Below are 17,922 nucleotides of genomic sequence, written 5' to 3' on the forward strand. Positions count from 1 at the left end.
GGGAGAGTGGTCAGATATAACACATTTTCTTTTTTACTTCTTGCAAGGGGCTGGGATTGGATGGCCTGTCCGGGACCATAGGGCCTGGTGGATGCTGGGCCTAATGGGTGGTAGGGGGGCTCAGGGCATCTTGGCCCCAGGCCCAGGGATCTGTCTGCTGTGCCACTCAGCGACCCTACAGCAGAGTCAGAGTGAAAAGACAGAGAAAATATAGTACATGATAGTGGAGAAATACAAAAGGAGGGAGTTGCGATCAGCAATGGCAATGGTGGAAAAATATGGAAGTAACTTTTGTGTTGGACTTATCCTAAAGAATGCGATCCACCCATGACAGAGTTGCTGGTGTTGGAACAAAGACTCAAGCACATTTTTTATTATTATTATTTGGGGGGGGAGGTACAGGGCAAATGGGGCTGGGTGGCCTGGCTGGGGCCTCATAGCAGGGTGATCGTTGGGTGTCTGAGGCTGGATTTGGACCCGGGTGCTCCTGGCTCAAGGGCCAATGCTCTGTCTGCCACCAAGCCACCCCTGCTATTATTACTATTTTATTTTATTTTGTGTCTTTTTTTTCTTTTTTTGGTTTTTGCAGGGCAGTGGGATTCAGGTGGCTTGCATGTCACACGGCTGGGTGATTATTGGGTGTACAGGGCCGGATATGGGCTCAGGTGCTCGTGGCTCCAGGGCTGGTGCTTTGTCCATTGTGCCACCTGGCCATACCTACAATTATTACTATTTTTTTTAATTTAAATTTTTTTTCTCTCCCCTTTATCACTCAAGCGAGTCTGTATTTATGGGGAGCAGGGCGTATTTTGTTTACTCTTAAACAAGTATATTTTATTAGTGTATAAAAAAAATTTGTACAAAATGAGAATAAATATTAAATAAAAAATAAATAAAAGAAGAAAGAAAGAAAGAAAGAAAGAAAGAAAGAAAGAAAGAAAGAAAGAAAGAAAGAAAGAAAGAAAGAAAAAATAGTGTTGGATAATAAGTTAGGATCCCCAAGTCCTAGTTGCTCTCTAATTAGTTGTAACCATTTACTGTTTTTGGAAAGGATTGCTTCTGATGGTCACTATGTGTCTTTGAAGAAGTCACTTAATTCCTTAGGTCTCAGTTTCCTCATCTGTAAGATATCTGATGGCCTTAGATGTCTTTCAACTCTCTAATTACTATCACTTAACTGTGCTGTATCTTAGTCTTCCCATCAGAAAAATGAAGAAATTGATTAAGATGTTCTCCAAAGTCTCTTTCAACTCTTAACAATTCCAGGATTCTCTGTTTCTGTTATTCCTGAGTTTTGTGTTGCCAAATGAAGCAGCACCAATGCTGGAAGATTGGGGTGGGGGGAGTGGAGAAAGGAGGAAGGGGATAAAGGTGAACAGCTCATAAAATGTACCTTTCTACTGTAGGGTGATTTGACCCTGTGACATCCTTGATCCAGGATGAATCAATTTGAATCCCCTATTGTTTGACCATGCTAATAAAATAAGATGTGATTCTAGTGCACAAAAGTAGAGCTTCTATATAAAATTATTTTTTTTAAAGCAATATATTTTCTAGGAAATTATAATGACCAAACTTATCCCCAAAGAAATGATGGGGGATTATGAGTATGAAATACTGCTAATGATGTCATATGTTGGTCAACTTTAGTGAACTATTGTATTCTCATTTTTATTTTTTGTTTAAGGTTTTGCTTTCTGGAAGGGAAAGATAGAAGGACATATTGGGAAATATAGATGATGTAAAAACAAATACATCAATAAAATTTATTTTTAAAAAAATCATCATATTTGAACCTGACCTCATTAACACTTGTGCAGGTTAAAATATGTGGTACTTTGAAAGAAGATATTTTTAGAGTGTAAGTAGAATCAAAGTAAGATCCAAAGAATGGAGTGATGCAGGGAGAATGGAATATCATAGGAAGCTTTCCTTAGTACTGTGTCCAATATTTTATTGATGATTTGATGAAGGCAAAAATATTATAATATGCAGATACTACAATGCTGATGGCTTACACAATGAATGAAAAAATCAAAATTTCCTCACCAAAAAACTTTAATGAGAAAAATTAAATCTAATCTTATTTAATGGATTTATTGAAGAAAAAATGCAAGTGGATCTATAACCAAATTATAATGTATGCTTATCTTGCTTTCCTGCTTATCAAATATAGTTTTATCATATTTGTGATTTTGTTGATCTGCCAATAAACTCCCAGTGAAAAAGTTTCTTTCAGGGCAGATCAGCAACTTCTTTGCAGCCTATAGTCACAGAGAATTTCTGGGCTGAGGAGTTAAATGATCAGCTCAAGGCCACACAATCCTTATATTAAAGGTAGGAATTAACATAGACATTTAGGTATCACAGAATGCTTTGGCCTGGGCCTGGCACTCAGGAAGATCTAGCCTCAGGTGCTTACTAAATGTGACATGAGCAAGTCACTTCATCTTTGTCTGCCTCGGTTTAACTGTAAAATGGAGATAATAATAGCACCTACCTCCCAGGGCTGTGAAGACAAAATGAGATAATATTTGTAAAGAGTTTTATATGTATATGTATATCTGTATATATGTGTGTGTGTGTGTATATATATATATATATATATATATATATATATATATATATATATATATGTTATAGCTATTATTATTCCTGACTGAAATTCTTTGCCACTGTAGTTCATCATCTATTTTGTATCTTATACTCAAGAGATCTACCCGGGACACTGAGTTTAAAACAAGCGTCCAAGGCCAACTCCACTATGCCAAGCTATCTGTCACTTGCCTATATATTTAAATACAGGCAGCTAGGTGGTGTGGTGATAGAGCACTGGTCCTGGAGTCAGGAAGACTGAAGTTCAAATCCAGCCTCAGACACTTGACACTTTTTAGCTGTGTGACCTTGGGCAAGTCACTTAACCTTGATTGCCACACATCCAGTGACATCTCCAGTTATCCTGATTCCTATCTGCCCACTGGATCCGGATGGCTCTGAAGGAGAAAGTGAGAATATGGTGACTTAGTACAGCACCATCTCACTCAAATGTAATTTATGTATTTTGTCCTCTCATCCCTAATGTCATGTCATGGTGTTCTTTGAGAATGAAGGACAAACATCATTATTTAAATACATATATTAAATTCCATGTCCACATGCTCATTTGGGGCACTTTTTAATGGAAGTCATATGGAGATGAGATTGAATTCCCAGAAGTCCTTAGCAATAAATAACAAGGTCAGTAGTTGGCACTGCCAGTTGATCTTCCCTTTCTAGTATTTATAGTCTTATTCTCTACTTGCTTTCCTATTTTCCTATTCCTATTTTCTCCTCAGATTATAAAAATTATAAACTCTTAGAGAATATGAAGCAAATAGACTTTCTGTTTTAAAAAAAAAAGACCTTCTGTCCCCTCCTACTATTCCCAGTCTGCTTTTTTTTCCATCCAACCCTGCTTAAAATTTGGGCCAGTAGAGATGAGAAACCAGGAACTGCAAGAGATGATTAATAGTGCTATGCACATACTTGGTACATTATAAATATAACTGGATCTGATTTTTTCTAATATGGAAAACTAAACCATGGAGATAAAATGAAGAATTCAGACATCAGTATAAATCATGTTTTTGATATTGAGTTGAAGCAAGTCAAATCATATATTTACCTGGTGACTTTAATTGATCTTGGTAGTCTGGTGTATACGGATCTATTGTCCACATTAAAGTGTAGATGGCAAGGGCAAACAGCCCAGTCATCACCACATAGAAAGCCACATAGTAGAGACTAATCCACACTGTGAAGAGAAAAAAAAAAGGTTAAAAGTAGCCAGCCCTATTAATTTGGTCCCTGTTGCTTTGCTAGGAAAGCAATGAAATTAGCCAGGTAAATGTACTAAGGTTAGCACAGTTAAATATTAGGTTTTATAAAGATCCTTCTCCACAACAATCCAGGAATGATTAATTAAATAATTCCATTTTACAGGTGAGTTGAAGGCTAGGCTGATAGTCTTTTAGCTAATATCCAAATGTCTTCCCACAACACCATATTACTGACTACCCTTATAGAGTGTCCTTGAATTTCCTGTTCAGTGACAATTCAAGGGGAGCATAACTTAGAGGAAGTTCAAGATGACATCTACAAATTTGAAAAGTCAAATACCTACCCAGTAGTCTTTGGGGTTATCTGAAAGTTTTGTACTTTTCAAGGAGAGAAGATAAGAACAGCAGGTACATACCACCCTGATAATTTTGACATCCTGAAAATTTGCCCAACCTACTTTATGGATTTCAACAAACTCTGCGTAAAGTATGAGTAAGAGGGGCAGCTAGGTGGTGTAGTGGATAGAGCACTGGCCTTGGGGTCCTGAGTTCAAATCCAGTCTCATACACATACTAATTACATAGCTGGTATGACCTTCGGCATGTCACTTAACCCCATTGCCTAGCAAAAAAAACCAAAACCTAAAGTATAAGCAAGAATGTCTGTTGTACACTCTGATATTTCTTTATATTTTTTTTAGGTTTTTTCCCAAGGCAAATGGGGTTAATTGGCTTGCTCAAGGCCACACAGCTAGGTCATTATTAAGTATCTGAGACCGGATTTGAACCCAGGTACTCCTGACTCCAGAGCTGGTGCTTTATCCACTGTGCCACCTAGCTGCCCCCTGATATTTCAAAAGAGGAAATAATACGTGATGATTTGATTTTCCTGTCTTTTTTTAAAACTATCCAGGTGAGTAGGTTGAGAGTGTTTATTTTTGTTTTTGATTTCATTCTTTTGATTTAGTGACTAAATCCTGATCACTTAATTACTTGGGATCATTTTCTCTTTATCTTAGAATTTTCAAATAAATTTTAAAAATTATGTTAAAGCAGATAATCTTTTTTATCTCAAAAACTGAAGCTTCATGTGGTAGACCATGAGCTTCTGTTGGTTATAATTTTTTAGATAAGGTAATAAAAGAACTCCAAGCTTTTCTTTCCTTCACAAGTTTCTTGGTGACTGGGTGTGGGCACCAGGCACTGACTCAGTCTCTCCAATGACCCAGAGCAGCTTTAAAGGCCAGGAGCCAAATGAATTTAGTGTGGGAGGAGGCAAAAGGAGCAGGTCAAATGAGCAGCAACTTGAAATATCATATATTTAAAGCCTGAGTTTATTTGCTGGTTCTACTTCCCCAACTGGCTGGTCAACTCCAGTTATGTCTGGACTCAATTTTCTCATCTGTGATGTGGGAATCAAAACACTGACCTCAGACTATTTATCACACTGTGAAAAAAGAACAATAAACCATTTGTCACAGAAATGCTGACCAATGACCATAACAACACCCATTCAGTTAAATTCAGCAAACACTTATTGAAAATCCACCATATGCCAGGGCCTATGCTGGTAAGCTAGCCACACAGAGACAAAAACGAAATTGTACCTGCACTCTAAGAATTTATATCTAAAATTTTGTAAGTACCTTGTTCTTCAGATTAATGTGCAAAGGTAGACTTTTCATACCTTCCTCAAATCAGAATGTAATCTTATTGAGGGCAATGAGCCAATGCACAGAGTAGGCAGTTTAATAAATGCTTTGATTTGATTTGATAAATTGATTGATTTCACTCTGACCTTCAGCCTTGTCCACAGCCAAATCCTGTGTTGACTTTTTGTTCCAGGAATGCTACTTTTAATTTCTTTGTTGGACTGTTACAATTTTTTATGAAACAGGTGTTGGCCTCCCTCCATGGATATCTCTCAGTTCAGTTAAAACAAGAGATGAGGAAAAGGAAAGAATTCTGATTATGAGAGTTAATATCAGTTCATAATTGTGTCAGTTAAAGATTAAATGTTTCATCTTCTCATAAATTTAGAACTGGAAGGAAGGTTAGAGGAAGATCATTTATTTTTTAAATGAGGAAATGAGACCCAGAAAGATTATGTCACTTGCTTACAGTTATTTAGGAAATATGTGGCAAAATTTTAACCCAGGTCCTTTGCTTCCAAATCTAGCTGCCTTTGTACTGTATTAGTGATCACAAAACTTGGGTCTTTTGACTTCCAGGTTGCTTTCTTTTGCTATATAATGAGGGTCCACATTAAGTGTAACTTTAAACAACTTTGAAACACCAACCATGATTTCAGGGTACCAATGATAAAGCAAACTACTAGCTACTTCCTGAGAGGTATGGACTGACAAGGAAAAATAAGATACACATTTTCAGAAAAAACCAATGTAGGAATTTTTTTCTTGACTATCCATATTTGTTTCAAGGGTTTTCTTTTTTTTTTGCCCCATTTTCTCCATCACCGCCACCCCCATTTGGGAGCAGTGAAGGAAACAGGAGTATGAGGAAATGTAGCAGTAGTGCAGGGGATAGAGTGCTGGGCCTAGACTTAGGGAAACTTGAGTTCAAATGTGACCTCAGACATTTACAAGCTGTGTGACCCTGGGCAAGTCATTTAATCCTGCTTTCTTCAGTCCCTTATCTGTAAAATGAGTTGGAAAAAGAAATGGCAAGAAAACTCAAAATGGGGTCATGACAAGTCAGACATGCATGACTGAAATGATTGAATGACAAAAAGGCAGAAAAGAAGGGAGAGAGAGAAAGAAAGAAAAAGGAGAGAGAAAAATGATTGAGCATTTTGAAAAATGCATAGAAGAGACAAGAAGGCAGGCCAGAAAGAGTCACAGACAAGCAGGACAGCTTTGAAGGTTACATGCTGAATTTATTATAAATTTTAAAAGTGAACTGTACATAGGAAATTCATAGTTCATGTATATGCCTTCTCTTTTACTGTACACAGACATGTCCAATTTATTGAATATTTGTTAAGTTTAGAAAAAAATTGATATTTCAAAGATAATTTTTAAAGGGGAGGAGAAATGTGATCAATAAATAGGTAGGCACCCCAAATAGCATAAAACTCGACCTGTGATATCATTGTTATAATTACCACCTGAATTCAAATGTGACCTCAGAAACTCCCTTCACTAATGTAGGTGGTGTAATTTATAGTCTTAATTTCCTGGAGCATTGAGAAATTAACTTTGCTAGAAACACTGCTAATGTGTGATAGAGATGGCATTTGAGCCCAGGTCTTCCTGTTTCTAGTATCAGTTGGCTATCTATTATACTAAGCTGCCTCTCTATCCAACCTTATAAATATTTTGCTAAATTACATCAGGGAATCTGTGTCCTATATCCAAAGAAACAATTGTTGTAATTTTTCAGTCAAATCTGACTCTTCATGACTCCAGTTGGAGTTTTCTTGGCAAAAAATGGTTTGCCATTTCCTTTTCCAACTCATTTTACAGATGGGGAAACTGAAGCAAACAAGATTCAGTGATGTGCATAACTAGTAAATGTCTGAGGTCAGACTTGAACTCAGGGTCTTCCTCCAAGCTCTCTATCCACTGTGCCACTTGGACTGTGTCCAAAGAAACATACAGAAATGCTTTAACCAAAACCTGTTTGGAGATAGAAAAATCTTCACCCCTCATGTTTATAATGTTTTCTTTTTTTACTGAATCAATGAAAAGAATGCTAGGTTTGAAGAGGAAGAAATTCCACCTCTACTAAGGACACTGGATAACCTCAAATGAGTCGCTTCACTTTTCTAGGTCTCAGTTGCCTTATCTCTAAAATCTATAAATTTAAATCCTTCTAGGGTTGCCTCCTAGCTCTGTGCCAGTGCCTGACTTAGGCAATGTAGACACAAAGATAAAATTTAAATTGAGTTCTCCTTGGGCACAGATTTGGGAGTCTATCCTCAGTGTGCTTCATCCTGTGAAGGTTTAGACCATTTAGAACATTCAGGCTGGACCAGTCCCAGACCAGCAGCTGGGGTAAGGTAGGTTCCCAGGACATTTTAATGGGAGTGCCAACACCTTGAGGCCCCTGTGGGTAGATAGAGGGTGGCTGATCAGTTCAACCCCACATTTTCAGGAGCTGTCTGGTGCTGGCTCTGCCTCTGTGGGTAGAGATAGCAGCTTCATCTTCCTGTGTAGCTGAGCAGCTGTCTCCAGGGACTGACCTCAGATCACATCACCCCGGGAACTAATCTGCAAATGGCTGCCAGCTCGTTTAGATGAGCTCAACCCTTCTTTAAATAACAACTCCAGTTGAGAGATAATTCCTTTTTCTCCCCTCCTCTTCCCTCTCCCCTCCATCCCGATGAGAGGATGTGGGGTGAAAGGAGGCCAGTGGCTCACTGTGCAAAGGTCAACTAATGCCAGTAAGCTAAGGAAAAATGAAATCATTTTTAAATGAAGGGAGAAACAATTCCCAGATGTTTGTGGCAGAAATGACTCCCCCTAATTCCAGTCTGAGATGAAAAGAGATTCTGAAGGATTTTGTTTAGCACAGTGCCATTTGTATAGGAGATAGCACAAATCTGCCAAAATGTTGAATTGAAATTAGGAGCCCTGTTTCTAAATCATAATTATTATGTGATCCAAATTTTGTTGCTTAAAGAAAGGCATTAGGTTATGATGGTTAGGAAGATAGAATCAGTGCATTTTGTTTATGTGACCCTGGGCAAATTGCTTAACCTTTGAATGGCAGGGGACCACTGCAAAATTCTTAAGTTGCAGAGAAACAACTGGATTACATCATCCAGGAATTCCTGATATCAGTGGAATCACTAGTTCAATTTTAATTCAATTTGTACCTGTCTCCAAATCTTGCCATAAGGCCTTTGGGGGTTAGACTTGTAGTATAAAGAGCTATTTTGGGGCATACTCTCTCTCTCTCTTTATTCCATTTATTTTTTGCCTTGTCCAAGGCAATTCCCAAGGATTTGCAAAAAAGTTTCCAGGTAGTAAGGGAGGGAAGAGTAAAGAACTATACTGAGTATTGTATTAAAGAGGGAGAGTGAGTTTGGAAAATGAGCTGAGTTTTTGATGTGTTTGAGTTGTTGAGACAGTCAGTAGTGTTATGAAATAGACACTTAAAAGTGTGATGAGAGAGAGAGGGAGAGGGAGAGGGAGAGGGAGGGAGGGAGGGAGAGAGAGAGAGAGAGAGAGAGAGAGAGAGAGAGAGAGAGAGAGAGAGAGAGAGAGAATCAGGACTACAGACACAAGGTTGGGAGTCCTCTACAGAGACATAGTTGAAATTATATAAGTGGATATCACAATATTGGAAGAGACAAAAAGAGGTCTAAAGACTCCATGAGGGGCATGGAAGAAGAAGTGAACCTTGTGAGAGACTGAAGAATCATTTGTAAGGAAGGAAAATCAAGAAAATAATTAAAATGTCATAGAAGTCAGCGGAGATGAGTGTATTCAAAAAATAAGGAGGTAGTTGATATTACAGGTTGAGTTTTCCCAATTCAGTAGCTCCTGATACCAGAGGCATCACAATAGAATAATAATCCCAATAAGCTGCTGAAAGATCAAGGAGGCTTGGGAACTCAGAATTGGTTGGTGGATGTGGCCCTTTGGAGGTCATTTGAAAGCATAGTTTCAGCATAATAGTAGAGCCCAACAAGTGAAAGGAAATGGAGAGTATGTTCACAGGAAGCTGTCACAGAAAGAAGCCCAGATTTCTCTGGGTGTGGTTAAGGTGTCCTTGTGCAGTGGTAAGAGCACTAGACTGGGACTCAGAAGGTCTGGATTTGAATCATTATTTCTACCATTTTCTGAGTGACTATGTACAGATTGTTCAGCCTCTCTGGACTTCAGTTTCCTCGCCTGTAAAAAGAAACTTGCCCAACCTCTGTTAGAATGTGGCTTCCCCTTGCTCTCCCATATAGAGAATGCCTTCATTAATCCTTAAACTTTATGGAGAAAACCTGCTGCCAATCATACATACCCCACTTAGACAAGGTCCTTCCCAACATCTGTCCTGTGTCTGGATTCCAGCAGTAGTGACGGAATTCTTCCATTCTTTGACTGCAGGTCTTTTTTTCTTGTAAAGCTGCCATTTTCCCCAACCAGAAGAGTCCCCTGATCTGTGATAATTACTGCCCCAAGAGTCAGAAAAGAAAAGCCCTTTCTTCGATTTATATAGTCTCCTTTTCTAGAGGTCAAAGGAATTATGGGTAGTTTTATTCCAAAGAAAGCACCCAAAGGGGGTTATCATACCTACCTCAGCTATCGTCATAGACAAATATTGTGAGACTGTTCTATGTTCCTGAAGGCAGTGGAAAGCTAAACTGCTATCTTGTGCCCTTTGCCATTCTCCTCAATTCCTCCTTCAATTTGTGTGGTTATATAGTCAGTGCTGCTCACATAACTATTTGCTATGCCCTTGACCAGCCTGATCACTTCAATGGTTTCCAGAATAACTAAGGAAAAATGCTCCCCCCCCCCCGTGATTGATGGGACCATCTGTGGCCCAGACTTTACTCACTTCTATTCATTGACTGGATTTAGACAAGAAGTACTTCTTTTTTCTTTCCTGCAGCTGCCATAAAATCAAGTCCAAAAGACATAATTTAGATTACACCCTCATATATTTGTATGTGGGACTTATATTCCTTTTCGTATTGTATGTGCATGATGTTCAGTTCTCCTAGTGATCAAAAGTTCTAGGAGAGCAGGGACTGTGTCTTATTCACCTTGTCTTTCTCTATTGCACACTGTTTTCCTTCTATGTCATAAGCAATTCATAAATGCTTGTTAATGAGTTTAATTCTGCAATATTATATTTGTGATCCCGTGAGATGTGGAAATCTTTAAGGACTATTTGCCACTTGGAGCAAGAAACTTTGCCTGATTACCTAGTTATTAGTGTCTCCCTCTATCACTGTGTATTTTGTGGGATGTTTATGTTGTATTTACTTATCAGTGAATATATCCCCATGGTAGAATGTCCAATGTTCATCTTTCATTTTGCCAGTTGTATCATTGTATATAATCATGTCATCTCTTTTGATAAAATATAAGATCCTAGTGGTCAGGGACTGTTTTACTGTCTTTGCATCTCCTAGTGTTTGGCATAGCCTCAGCAGATGCTTGTTAATCAGTTAATATCTATTTTCCCTCTCCAGTAGGTAGGATCGATGACTTGTACAAGCAGGGTGAGCTTAGGAAATACTTTATACCCGTTCTGTGGATCTCATATTCTTGGTCTTCTGCAGTCTATTTGTAAGCAGATTATAAAGATCAGCATTATGTAGATCTTCTGGCTGGTCACAGAGAAGATTCTATTCAATTCAGTTTTTTTGTTGTTTAGTCGTTCAGTTGTGACTCTTTGTGACTAGATTTGGGGTTTCCTTTTTTCTCTCTTCATTTTTTTCCCAAAGCTTTTGAGTTGCATATTTTTCTACTACCCTCTCATCCCTCCCCCCTCCCCATGGTAGCAAACAATCAAATATAGATTGTACATGTACAATCATGTTTAACATATTTCCATATTGGGCATATTGTGAAAGAAGAGTTAGAATTAAGGGGGGGGGAGATCATGAAAGAGAAGCAACATAAAAGAAGTTTTAGAAAGTGAACATAGCATATATACTCTACTCTGTATTCAAACTGCATAGTTTTCCTCTGGATGTGGATGGCATTTTCCTTAACAAGTCAATTTTGTCCCTGATCACTGAATTGCTAGGAATCTATCCATCACAGATGATCATCTCACAGTGTTGCTGTTAATGTGTACAATATTCTCCTGCTTCTACTTATTTTACTCAGCATTAGTTTATACTAGTCTTTCCAGGCTTTTCCAAAGTAATTTGGGGTTTTCTTGATAATGATACTAGAGTGGTTTGCCATTTCCTTCTCCAGCTAATTTTACAGATGAGAAAACTGAGACAACCTGGGTTAAAGTGACTTGCCCAGGGTCTGGATTTGAATCCAGTTCCTCTGACTCCAGGCTCAGCAATCTCTCCACTGAACCACTTAGCTCAACATTTAAAAAGCACCTATTATGAATAGGATATTAAATAGAGTCCCTGCCCTCAAGAAGCTTATCTTCTACAGGGGTGACTCAATAACAATACATGAGGAAAATTGAGGCAGAAACATTAAAAATTGTGACGTTGGAGAAGGCTTCAAAAGGGTATAACCTGAATCTTGAAGGAAGCCAGGGATTATGACATGGAGAGGAGTGAGTATGTTGTAGTCACCTAGGAGCAATTTGTATGGATGTATAATGATTTGGGATGGAGTAATAACTCCCAGGAAGAGCTAATAATCCAGTTTAGCTGGAATATAGAATTTATGAAGGGAAGCAGTATAAACTAAGGTTGGAAGAGGTAGATGGGTCCAGATTATGGAGAACCTTCATTTTTTATCCTACTTGCAATGTAGAATGACACAATTATTCTTGTGCTTTAGGAAGATTATTTTGGTATCTCTGTGTACTGTGGTTTGGAAGAGGAAAGATTAGAAGCAAAGATCAATTAAGAAGCTAATACAGTTGCCGAAGTGAGAGGTGATGCAGGTGTTAAGAAGCTAATACAGTTGCCGAAGTGAGAGGTGATGCAGGTGTCTAGAATAGTGACTGTATGAATGGAGAGAAAGAGATCATGAAATACAATGGGCATAGAATTGATAATGTTTAACAATCAGTAAATTATCTGGAGATTCACATTTAACTCCGGAGAACTCTGAATTTATGAACCTAGGATCCTGGAAGGATTCTATATTCACACTGGAAATCTAAGAACAGTTTTATAAGAAAAACAATCTGTTTTCTTTCAGGCACACTGAATTTGAGATGTCCTTGGGATTTCCAGCAGACAACTGATAATATATGACTAGAGTTCAGTAGAGAGAATAAGACTGGATATATAGATTTGGGAGTCACATGCACAGAGGCAATGTCTGAATTTATGGGAAACGATGAGCTCTCTAAGAAAGAGAATGTATTTATATATGTTTATTTATTTATTTTTTTTAGGTTTTTGCAAGGTCACACACCTAGGTAATTATTAAATGTCTCAGGCCAGATTTTGAACTTAGGTCCTCCTGACTCCAGGATCAGTACTCTATCCACTGCACACCTTGCTGTCCCTAAGAAAGAGAATGTAGAGAAAGAAGAGGAAATGGACCAATCTAGAGTCTTAAAGGAACATTCCTGCTGAAGAAGAAGGAAATGGTTGATGCTCTAACCAAAGAGACTGAGAAAGACTATTCACATAGTAATGAAGAAAAACAGGAGAGAATGGTTAGGGAAATCAAAGGAGTAGAGAATATCTAGTAAGAAAGGTATGGGCAAGAATATCAAAAAGTCATAAAAAAAAGTCAAGGAGATTAAGGTTTGAGAAAAGCTCATTGGATTTATTAAGAGATCACAAAGTGAATAGAACACCAGCCTTGGAGTCAGGAGTACCTGGGTTCAAATCCGACCTCAGACACTTAATAATTACCTAGCTGTGTGGCCTTGGGCAAGCCACTTAACCCTATGGCCTTGCAAAAACCTAGAGAGAGAGAGAGAGAGAGAGAGAGAGAGAGAGAGAGAGAGAGAGAGAGAGATCACAGGTAAATTTGTAGAGACTAGTTTCAGTTAAGTAGTGGAATCAGAAAATAGGCTGTAAGGGACTGACAATGAGTAGGTGATAAGATAGGGGAAGCTTTCAGTGGAAATGATGTTTTCCCCCCAGGGGAAGTGAAGGAAGAAGAGAGAAATAAGAAGTCAGCTTGATAGGGTGGCAAGGTCAAAGATTAGGGAAGACCTGGACAGTACTGTAGGGAGTGGGAAGGGAAGAGAGAGACAGACACTGAAGAGTGAGAAAGTGAAGAATGGCAGAGAAAGAGAGAGAGGCAGAGAGACTGATGAGAGAAGAGATGAGAGAAAAAAAGAAAAGAGGAGAGGTAGGATGAGAGTAGGAAGGGAAGAGATCAAAAGTGATGAGAATGAGATTGAACATCATAAGGAGAATACCTGTTTTTTTCCTCAGAAATGAGTGAAGGAAGAGAGAATGAATGAAGATAGAGAAAAGTTTTGAGGTATGCAAAAGGAGGGAGTACTGGCTGATGACCTCTATTTTCTCAACAAAATAGGAGTCAAAGACATCTGTTGAGAGAGGGGGATGGAGCAAGCACTGGGGACTGGAGAGAAGGAAAAAGTTTGGAATAGCTGCTGAGAGGAATTGAATAGAAAGTAACTTAAAAAGTTTTGAATGGGGAGCAGCTAGGTGGCACAGTGGATAGAGCACTGGTCCTGGAGTCAGGAGTACCTGAGTTCAAATCCAGCCTCAGGTACTTAATAATTCCCTAGCTGTGTGGCCTTGGGCAAGCCACTTAACCATTGCCTTGCAAAAACTTAAAAAAAATGTTGTGACTACTGAGGCTTGAGTTTTATGCAGTAATGGCATATGAAGGTAGATAAATCAAACTCCCTTTGAAGTTATTGGAGGTTTGAAAATACAAAGAACTTTTTATATTATTTATTCTTTCTACCTCCACCTCTCTACCACATTTTCCTTTGATTTAACTGATGAGTGATAAATCTGGGAAGAGAGAGCCCACAAATCACCATTTATTTTCACTTGGAAGATTTAAATTTAATATAAAACAAAATATTAAAATGAATGCTTTAAAACTTAAGTGGAATTAATCTGAAACAATCACAAATAAATAGATGAGTAAGGGACCTCAGAGAACATCTAGTCTAACTCCCTCTGTTTTGCAGAAGTAGAAACTAAAGCCCAAGTAAATTAAGTAACTTGTCAAGGTCACCCAGGTACTAAGTCTCTAAGCAGTATTTGAATTTAGGACCAATTCACTATCTCCATTGTATAGTAGGGGTCTTTTAACTTCTCAATGCATCAAAATAGCCAGGTTTCCCCAGGTATTATTTTTATACTCTTGAACTTTGTTTGGAATCACTATATACACAGAAGAGAAGGGGAAAGCCTTGAATCCTGATAATACTCAACCTAGGGTCAAGGACTTCAGCACTTTAATGTTAATGACATTAATTAATTATTGTGTGGTCAAGTAGAAGCAAAAGAGATTTTAGGGTCAGGATTAAGGTCAGAATTTATAGTTAGGGTTAGTGTTAGAATTTAAGGATAGAAACGATTTTAGGTTTAGATTTAGAATTTAGGGTAAGGGTTAGAAATTTTGAGTTAGGGTTAGACTTAAAGGTTAGAAATGAAAATGGGATTATGGTTAGAATTTAAGGTTATAGGTGGCTAGGTGGTGTAGTGGATAAAGCACTGGCCCTGGAGTCAGGAGTACCTGGGTTCAAATCCGGTCTCAGACACTTAATAATTACCTAGCTGTGTGGCCTTGGGTAAGCCACTTAATCCCATATGCCTTGCAAAAACCTAAAAAAAAAAAAGAATTTAGGGTTATGTTTAGAAACAAATTCAGGGTTAAGATTTGTTTAGGGTTAGGCTAAATAACCTTTTTTATGTTCTCTCTCATGTGCATATACATAGTGAGGTTGCTCCTGAAATTGAATGTTGTCCATATCTGATACCAGTGAAAAAGACTCTAAAGGGCAGGATTAGGCCTCAGAAGGCCATTATACTGATGTGTGAAGCTCAAGGACTCTTTCTATCCTCTGACACTCCACTGGTTTCCATCAATGGCAGCCAATTTCCAAAGAAGTCATCCTGAAAAGTTAATGTCAACTTCCTTCTGTTTCTCTTAACAGAAAGGTCCTTCCTAAGTCATTTTCCTTCTAAGCAAAATATCCCCTGATTCTTTGGTGAATATGTTAAGATTTAGTCTCCCCTTGCTATCTTATTTGTTGAATATCTAGCCCTAAAGAGGTCCCTAGGATTAGTTACAATGCTTCAAATGAGGTCTGACCAAAGCAGGATCCAGCAGGACTCCCTTTCAACCACCCTCTTAATCTGAATGTCAAACTATAATTTTTACCTTGGATTCTGGGAGGCCTATTTGAACTACCCTGTGACAGATCCATTGTTGGATTACATGGCATCAATTATAAGGATCCATTTTCTTTGTTGGAGAGGTCCCCAAGTGACTGGTTCTATCCTGGTTCAACAGGGAGAGAAAAAGTGTTGACCTCCAACATCAATGTCACCCCTTCCTCTTGGCTGTACAGGGTCTACTTATTAACTTAGCCTTTAGAGCCCCAGACGCTGATCATGTGTGCTGATTGTGTGTTATCAAAATGACCTTGCTTCTTGTAGTTATCTTCTATGAAAGGAGAGGTAGAGAAGGAATGACGACTTTGTGCTATCTCCTCCCTGTTTCTCTAGCCTACCAGATGGAGAGTCTCTTTGTGTTCATTGAACTCCATAATAATTTGGTAATAGGACAATTGAGACTTCCCTTTCCTTACCCTGGGGCATCAGTCCTTTTCAACAGTCTTAGCCTACAATCTCCCTCTACTTTAGGTCAGCAAATTAAACCTCCTTATTTTATAGGTGAGGAAATTGAGGTATTAGAGAGCTTAAGTGATTTGCCTAGTGTCACACAGTTATTATGTATGAGGCAGGATTTGAACTTAGGTCTTATCTCCAAGTCTAGTACTATTTCTAGCCAATTCACAAATCATTTTCAAATATGTGATTTCGTTTTGTTGGAGGTGGCTCTAACATCTTAATTCAGGTTCAAAGTTGGGATGAAATGTAGCACTTAAAGTCATTGAACAATTAACAAAAGGAGATTTGCTTTGTTGTGATGTGGCCAAGATATGCAATAAGGGCTCAGTGGCACTGGGCTCCTTCCCTTTCATGTGGAAATATATTTGGTCATCAGGGTGAAGGATATGGTGACAATACTTGGCTTTTGGAAAGCCAACTCTTTAGTTTGTCAGGGAAACATGGGACCTCTTTTTTTTTTTTTTTTTTTTTTTTAGTGCAACTAGATGGCAAAATAAATGAGTGCTAGACCTGAAGTCAGGAAGACTCATCTTCCTGAGTCCAAATCTAAGCTCAGTTATAGCTGTGGCAAGTCACTTACCCTGGGCAAGTCACTTAACCTTCTTTGCCTCAATCTCCTCACCTGTAAAATGAATTGGAGAGTGAATGGCAAACCACTTCAGTATCTTTGCCAAAAAAAACTCCAAATGGGGTCAAGAAGAGTCAGACATGACTGAAAAACAACTGAACAACAATAAATCTCTGTCACAGGAAGAAAGAAGGAAGGGTGAGTAACTAGGTGGGAAAACATTTGTGGATTTTAGTTCAATGATAATATTAGATCTTCATTACAACCTTGTAAAAGATAGAAAGGGCATACTTTATTCGCCCTTTTACAGATGAGAGAATGGAAGCTCAGAAGTCAGTTAATAAAAGGTAGTTAGGACTAAAACTAGATTTCCTAATTCTAGTGGTCTTTCCATTATACCACACTTGCCATGCTCCTTACAATAATAACTGATATATATATATATATACATATATATATACATATATACATATATATATATTTATATATGTCACTTTAAAGTCTGCAAAATATTGTATATCTTTTCTCTCATTTATCTAGACAATAAGGGCAGCTAGGTGGCATAGTGGATAGAGCACTGGCTTGGCAGCAGGAGAATGGGAGTTCAAATTCAGCCTCAGACTCTTGGCATTTACTAGTTGTTTTGACCTTGGGTAAGTCACTTAACCCTGATTACCTCACATCAGGGCCATTTCCAGTCATCCTCATTCACATCTGGTCACTGGATCCAGATGGTTCTGGATGAAAAAGTGAGGCTGGTAACTTAGCACAGTACCTTCTACTCAAATCCAATTCATTTGCTTGTTATGGAATCACTTCCCTGATGTCATGGTCTTCTTAGAGAATGAAGAACAAACATCATCTAGACAATAACTCTATGAGACAGGTACATAGGTATTATTAACTCCATTTTACAGATGGGAAGATTGAGATTCAAAAAGGTTTGCCCTTGCTCATGGCTGGTATGACAAGCTTTGTTTGAACCTAGGACTCCCCTATTTCCAAGTCCTGAGACCCTTTCTGCCAAACCACACAGTCTCATCAGTCTCTTACAGAGAAATGTGAAAAATCAAAGGAACTTTCCTCTCCAATTATGATGAAGGGTACTGATTAAA

At 38.3% G+C, this 17,922-nt stretch overlaps 1 protein-coding gene across 1 annotated transcript in view; it reads right to left on the bottom strand.

Annotated features, from left to right (window-relative positions):
• The window catches only part of ATP4B (ATPase H+/K+ transporting subunit beta), a 25,454-nt gene extending 15,516 nt beyond the window's left edge, over positions 1–9,938 (bottom strand). The window contains exons 1-2 of the mRNA XM_074192109.1: positions 9,801–9,938; positions 3,665–3,793 (exon numbers count right to left, since the gene is read on the bottom strand). Of these exons, the coding sequence (XP_074048210.1) occupies positions 3,665–3,793; positions 9,801–9,912 (241 nt within the window). The 5' untranslated portion in view covers positions 9,913–9,938. The remainder of the gene's footprint in view (positions 1–3,664; positions 3,794–9,800) is intronic.
• Between the last annotated feature and the right edge of the window lie 7,984 nt (positions 9,939–17,922).

This window comes from Macrotis lagotis, chromosome 6, assembly GCF_037893015.1.
Source record: "Macrotis lagotis isolate mMagLag1 chromosome 6, bilby.v1.9.chrom.fasta, whole genome shotgun sequence".
NCBI classification, from domain to species: domain Eukaryota; kingdom Metazoa; phylum Chordata; class Mammalia; order Peramelemorphia; family Peramelidae; genus Macrotis; species Macrotis lagotis.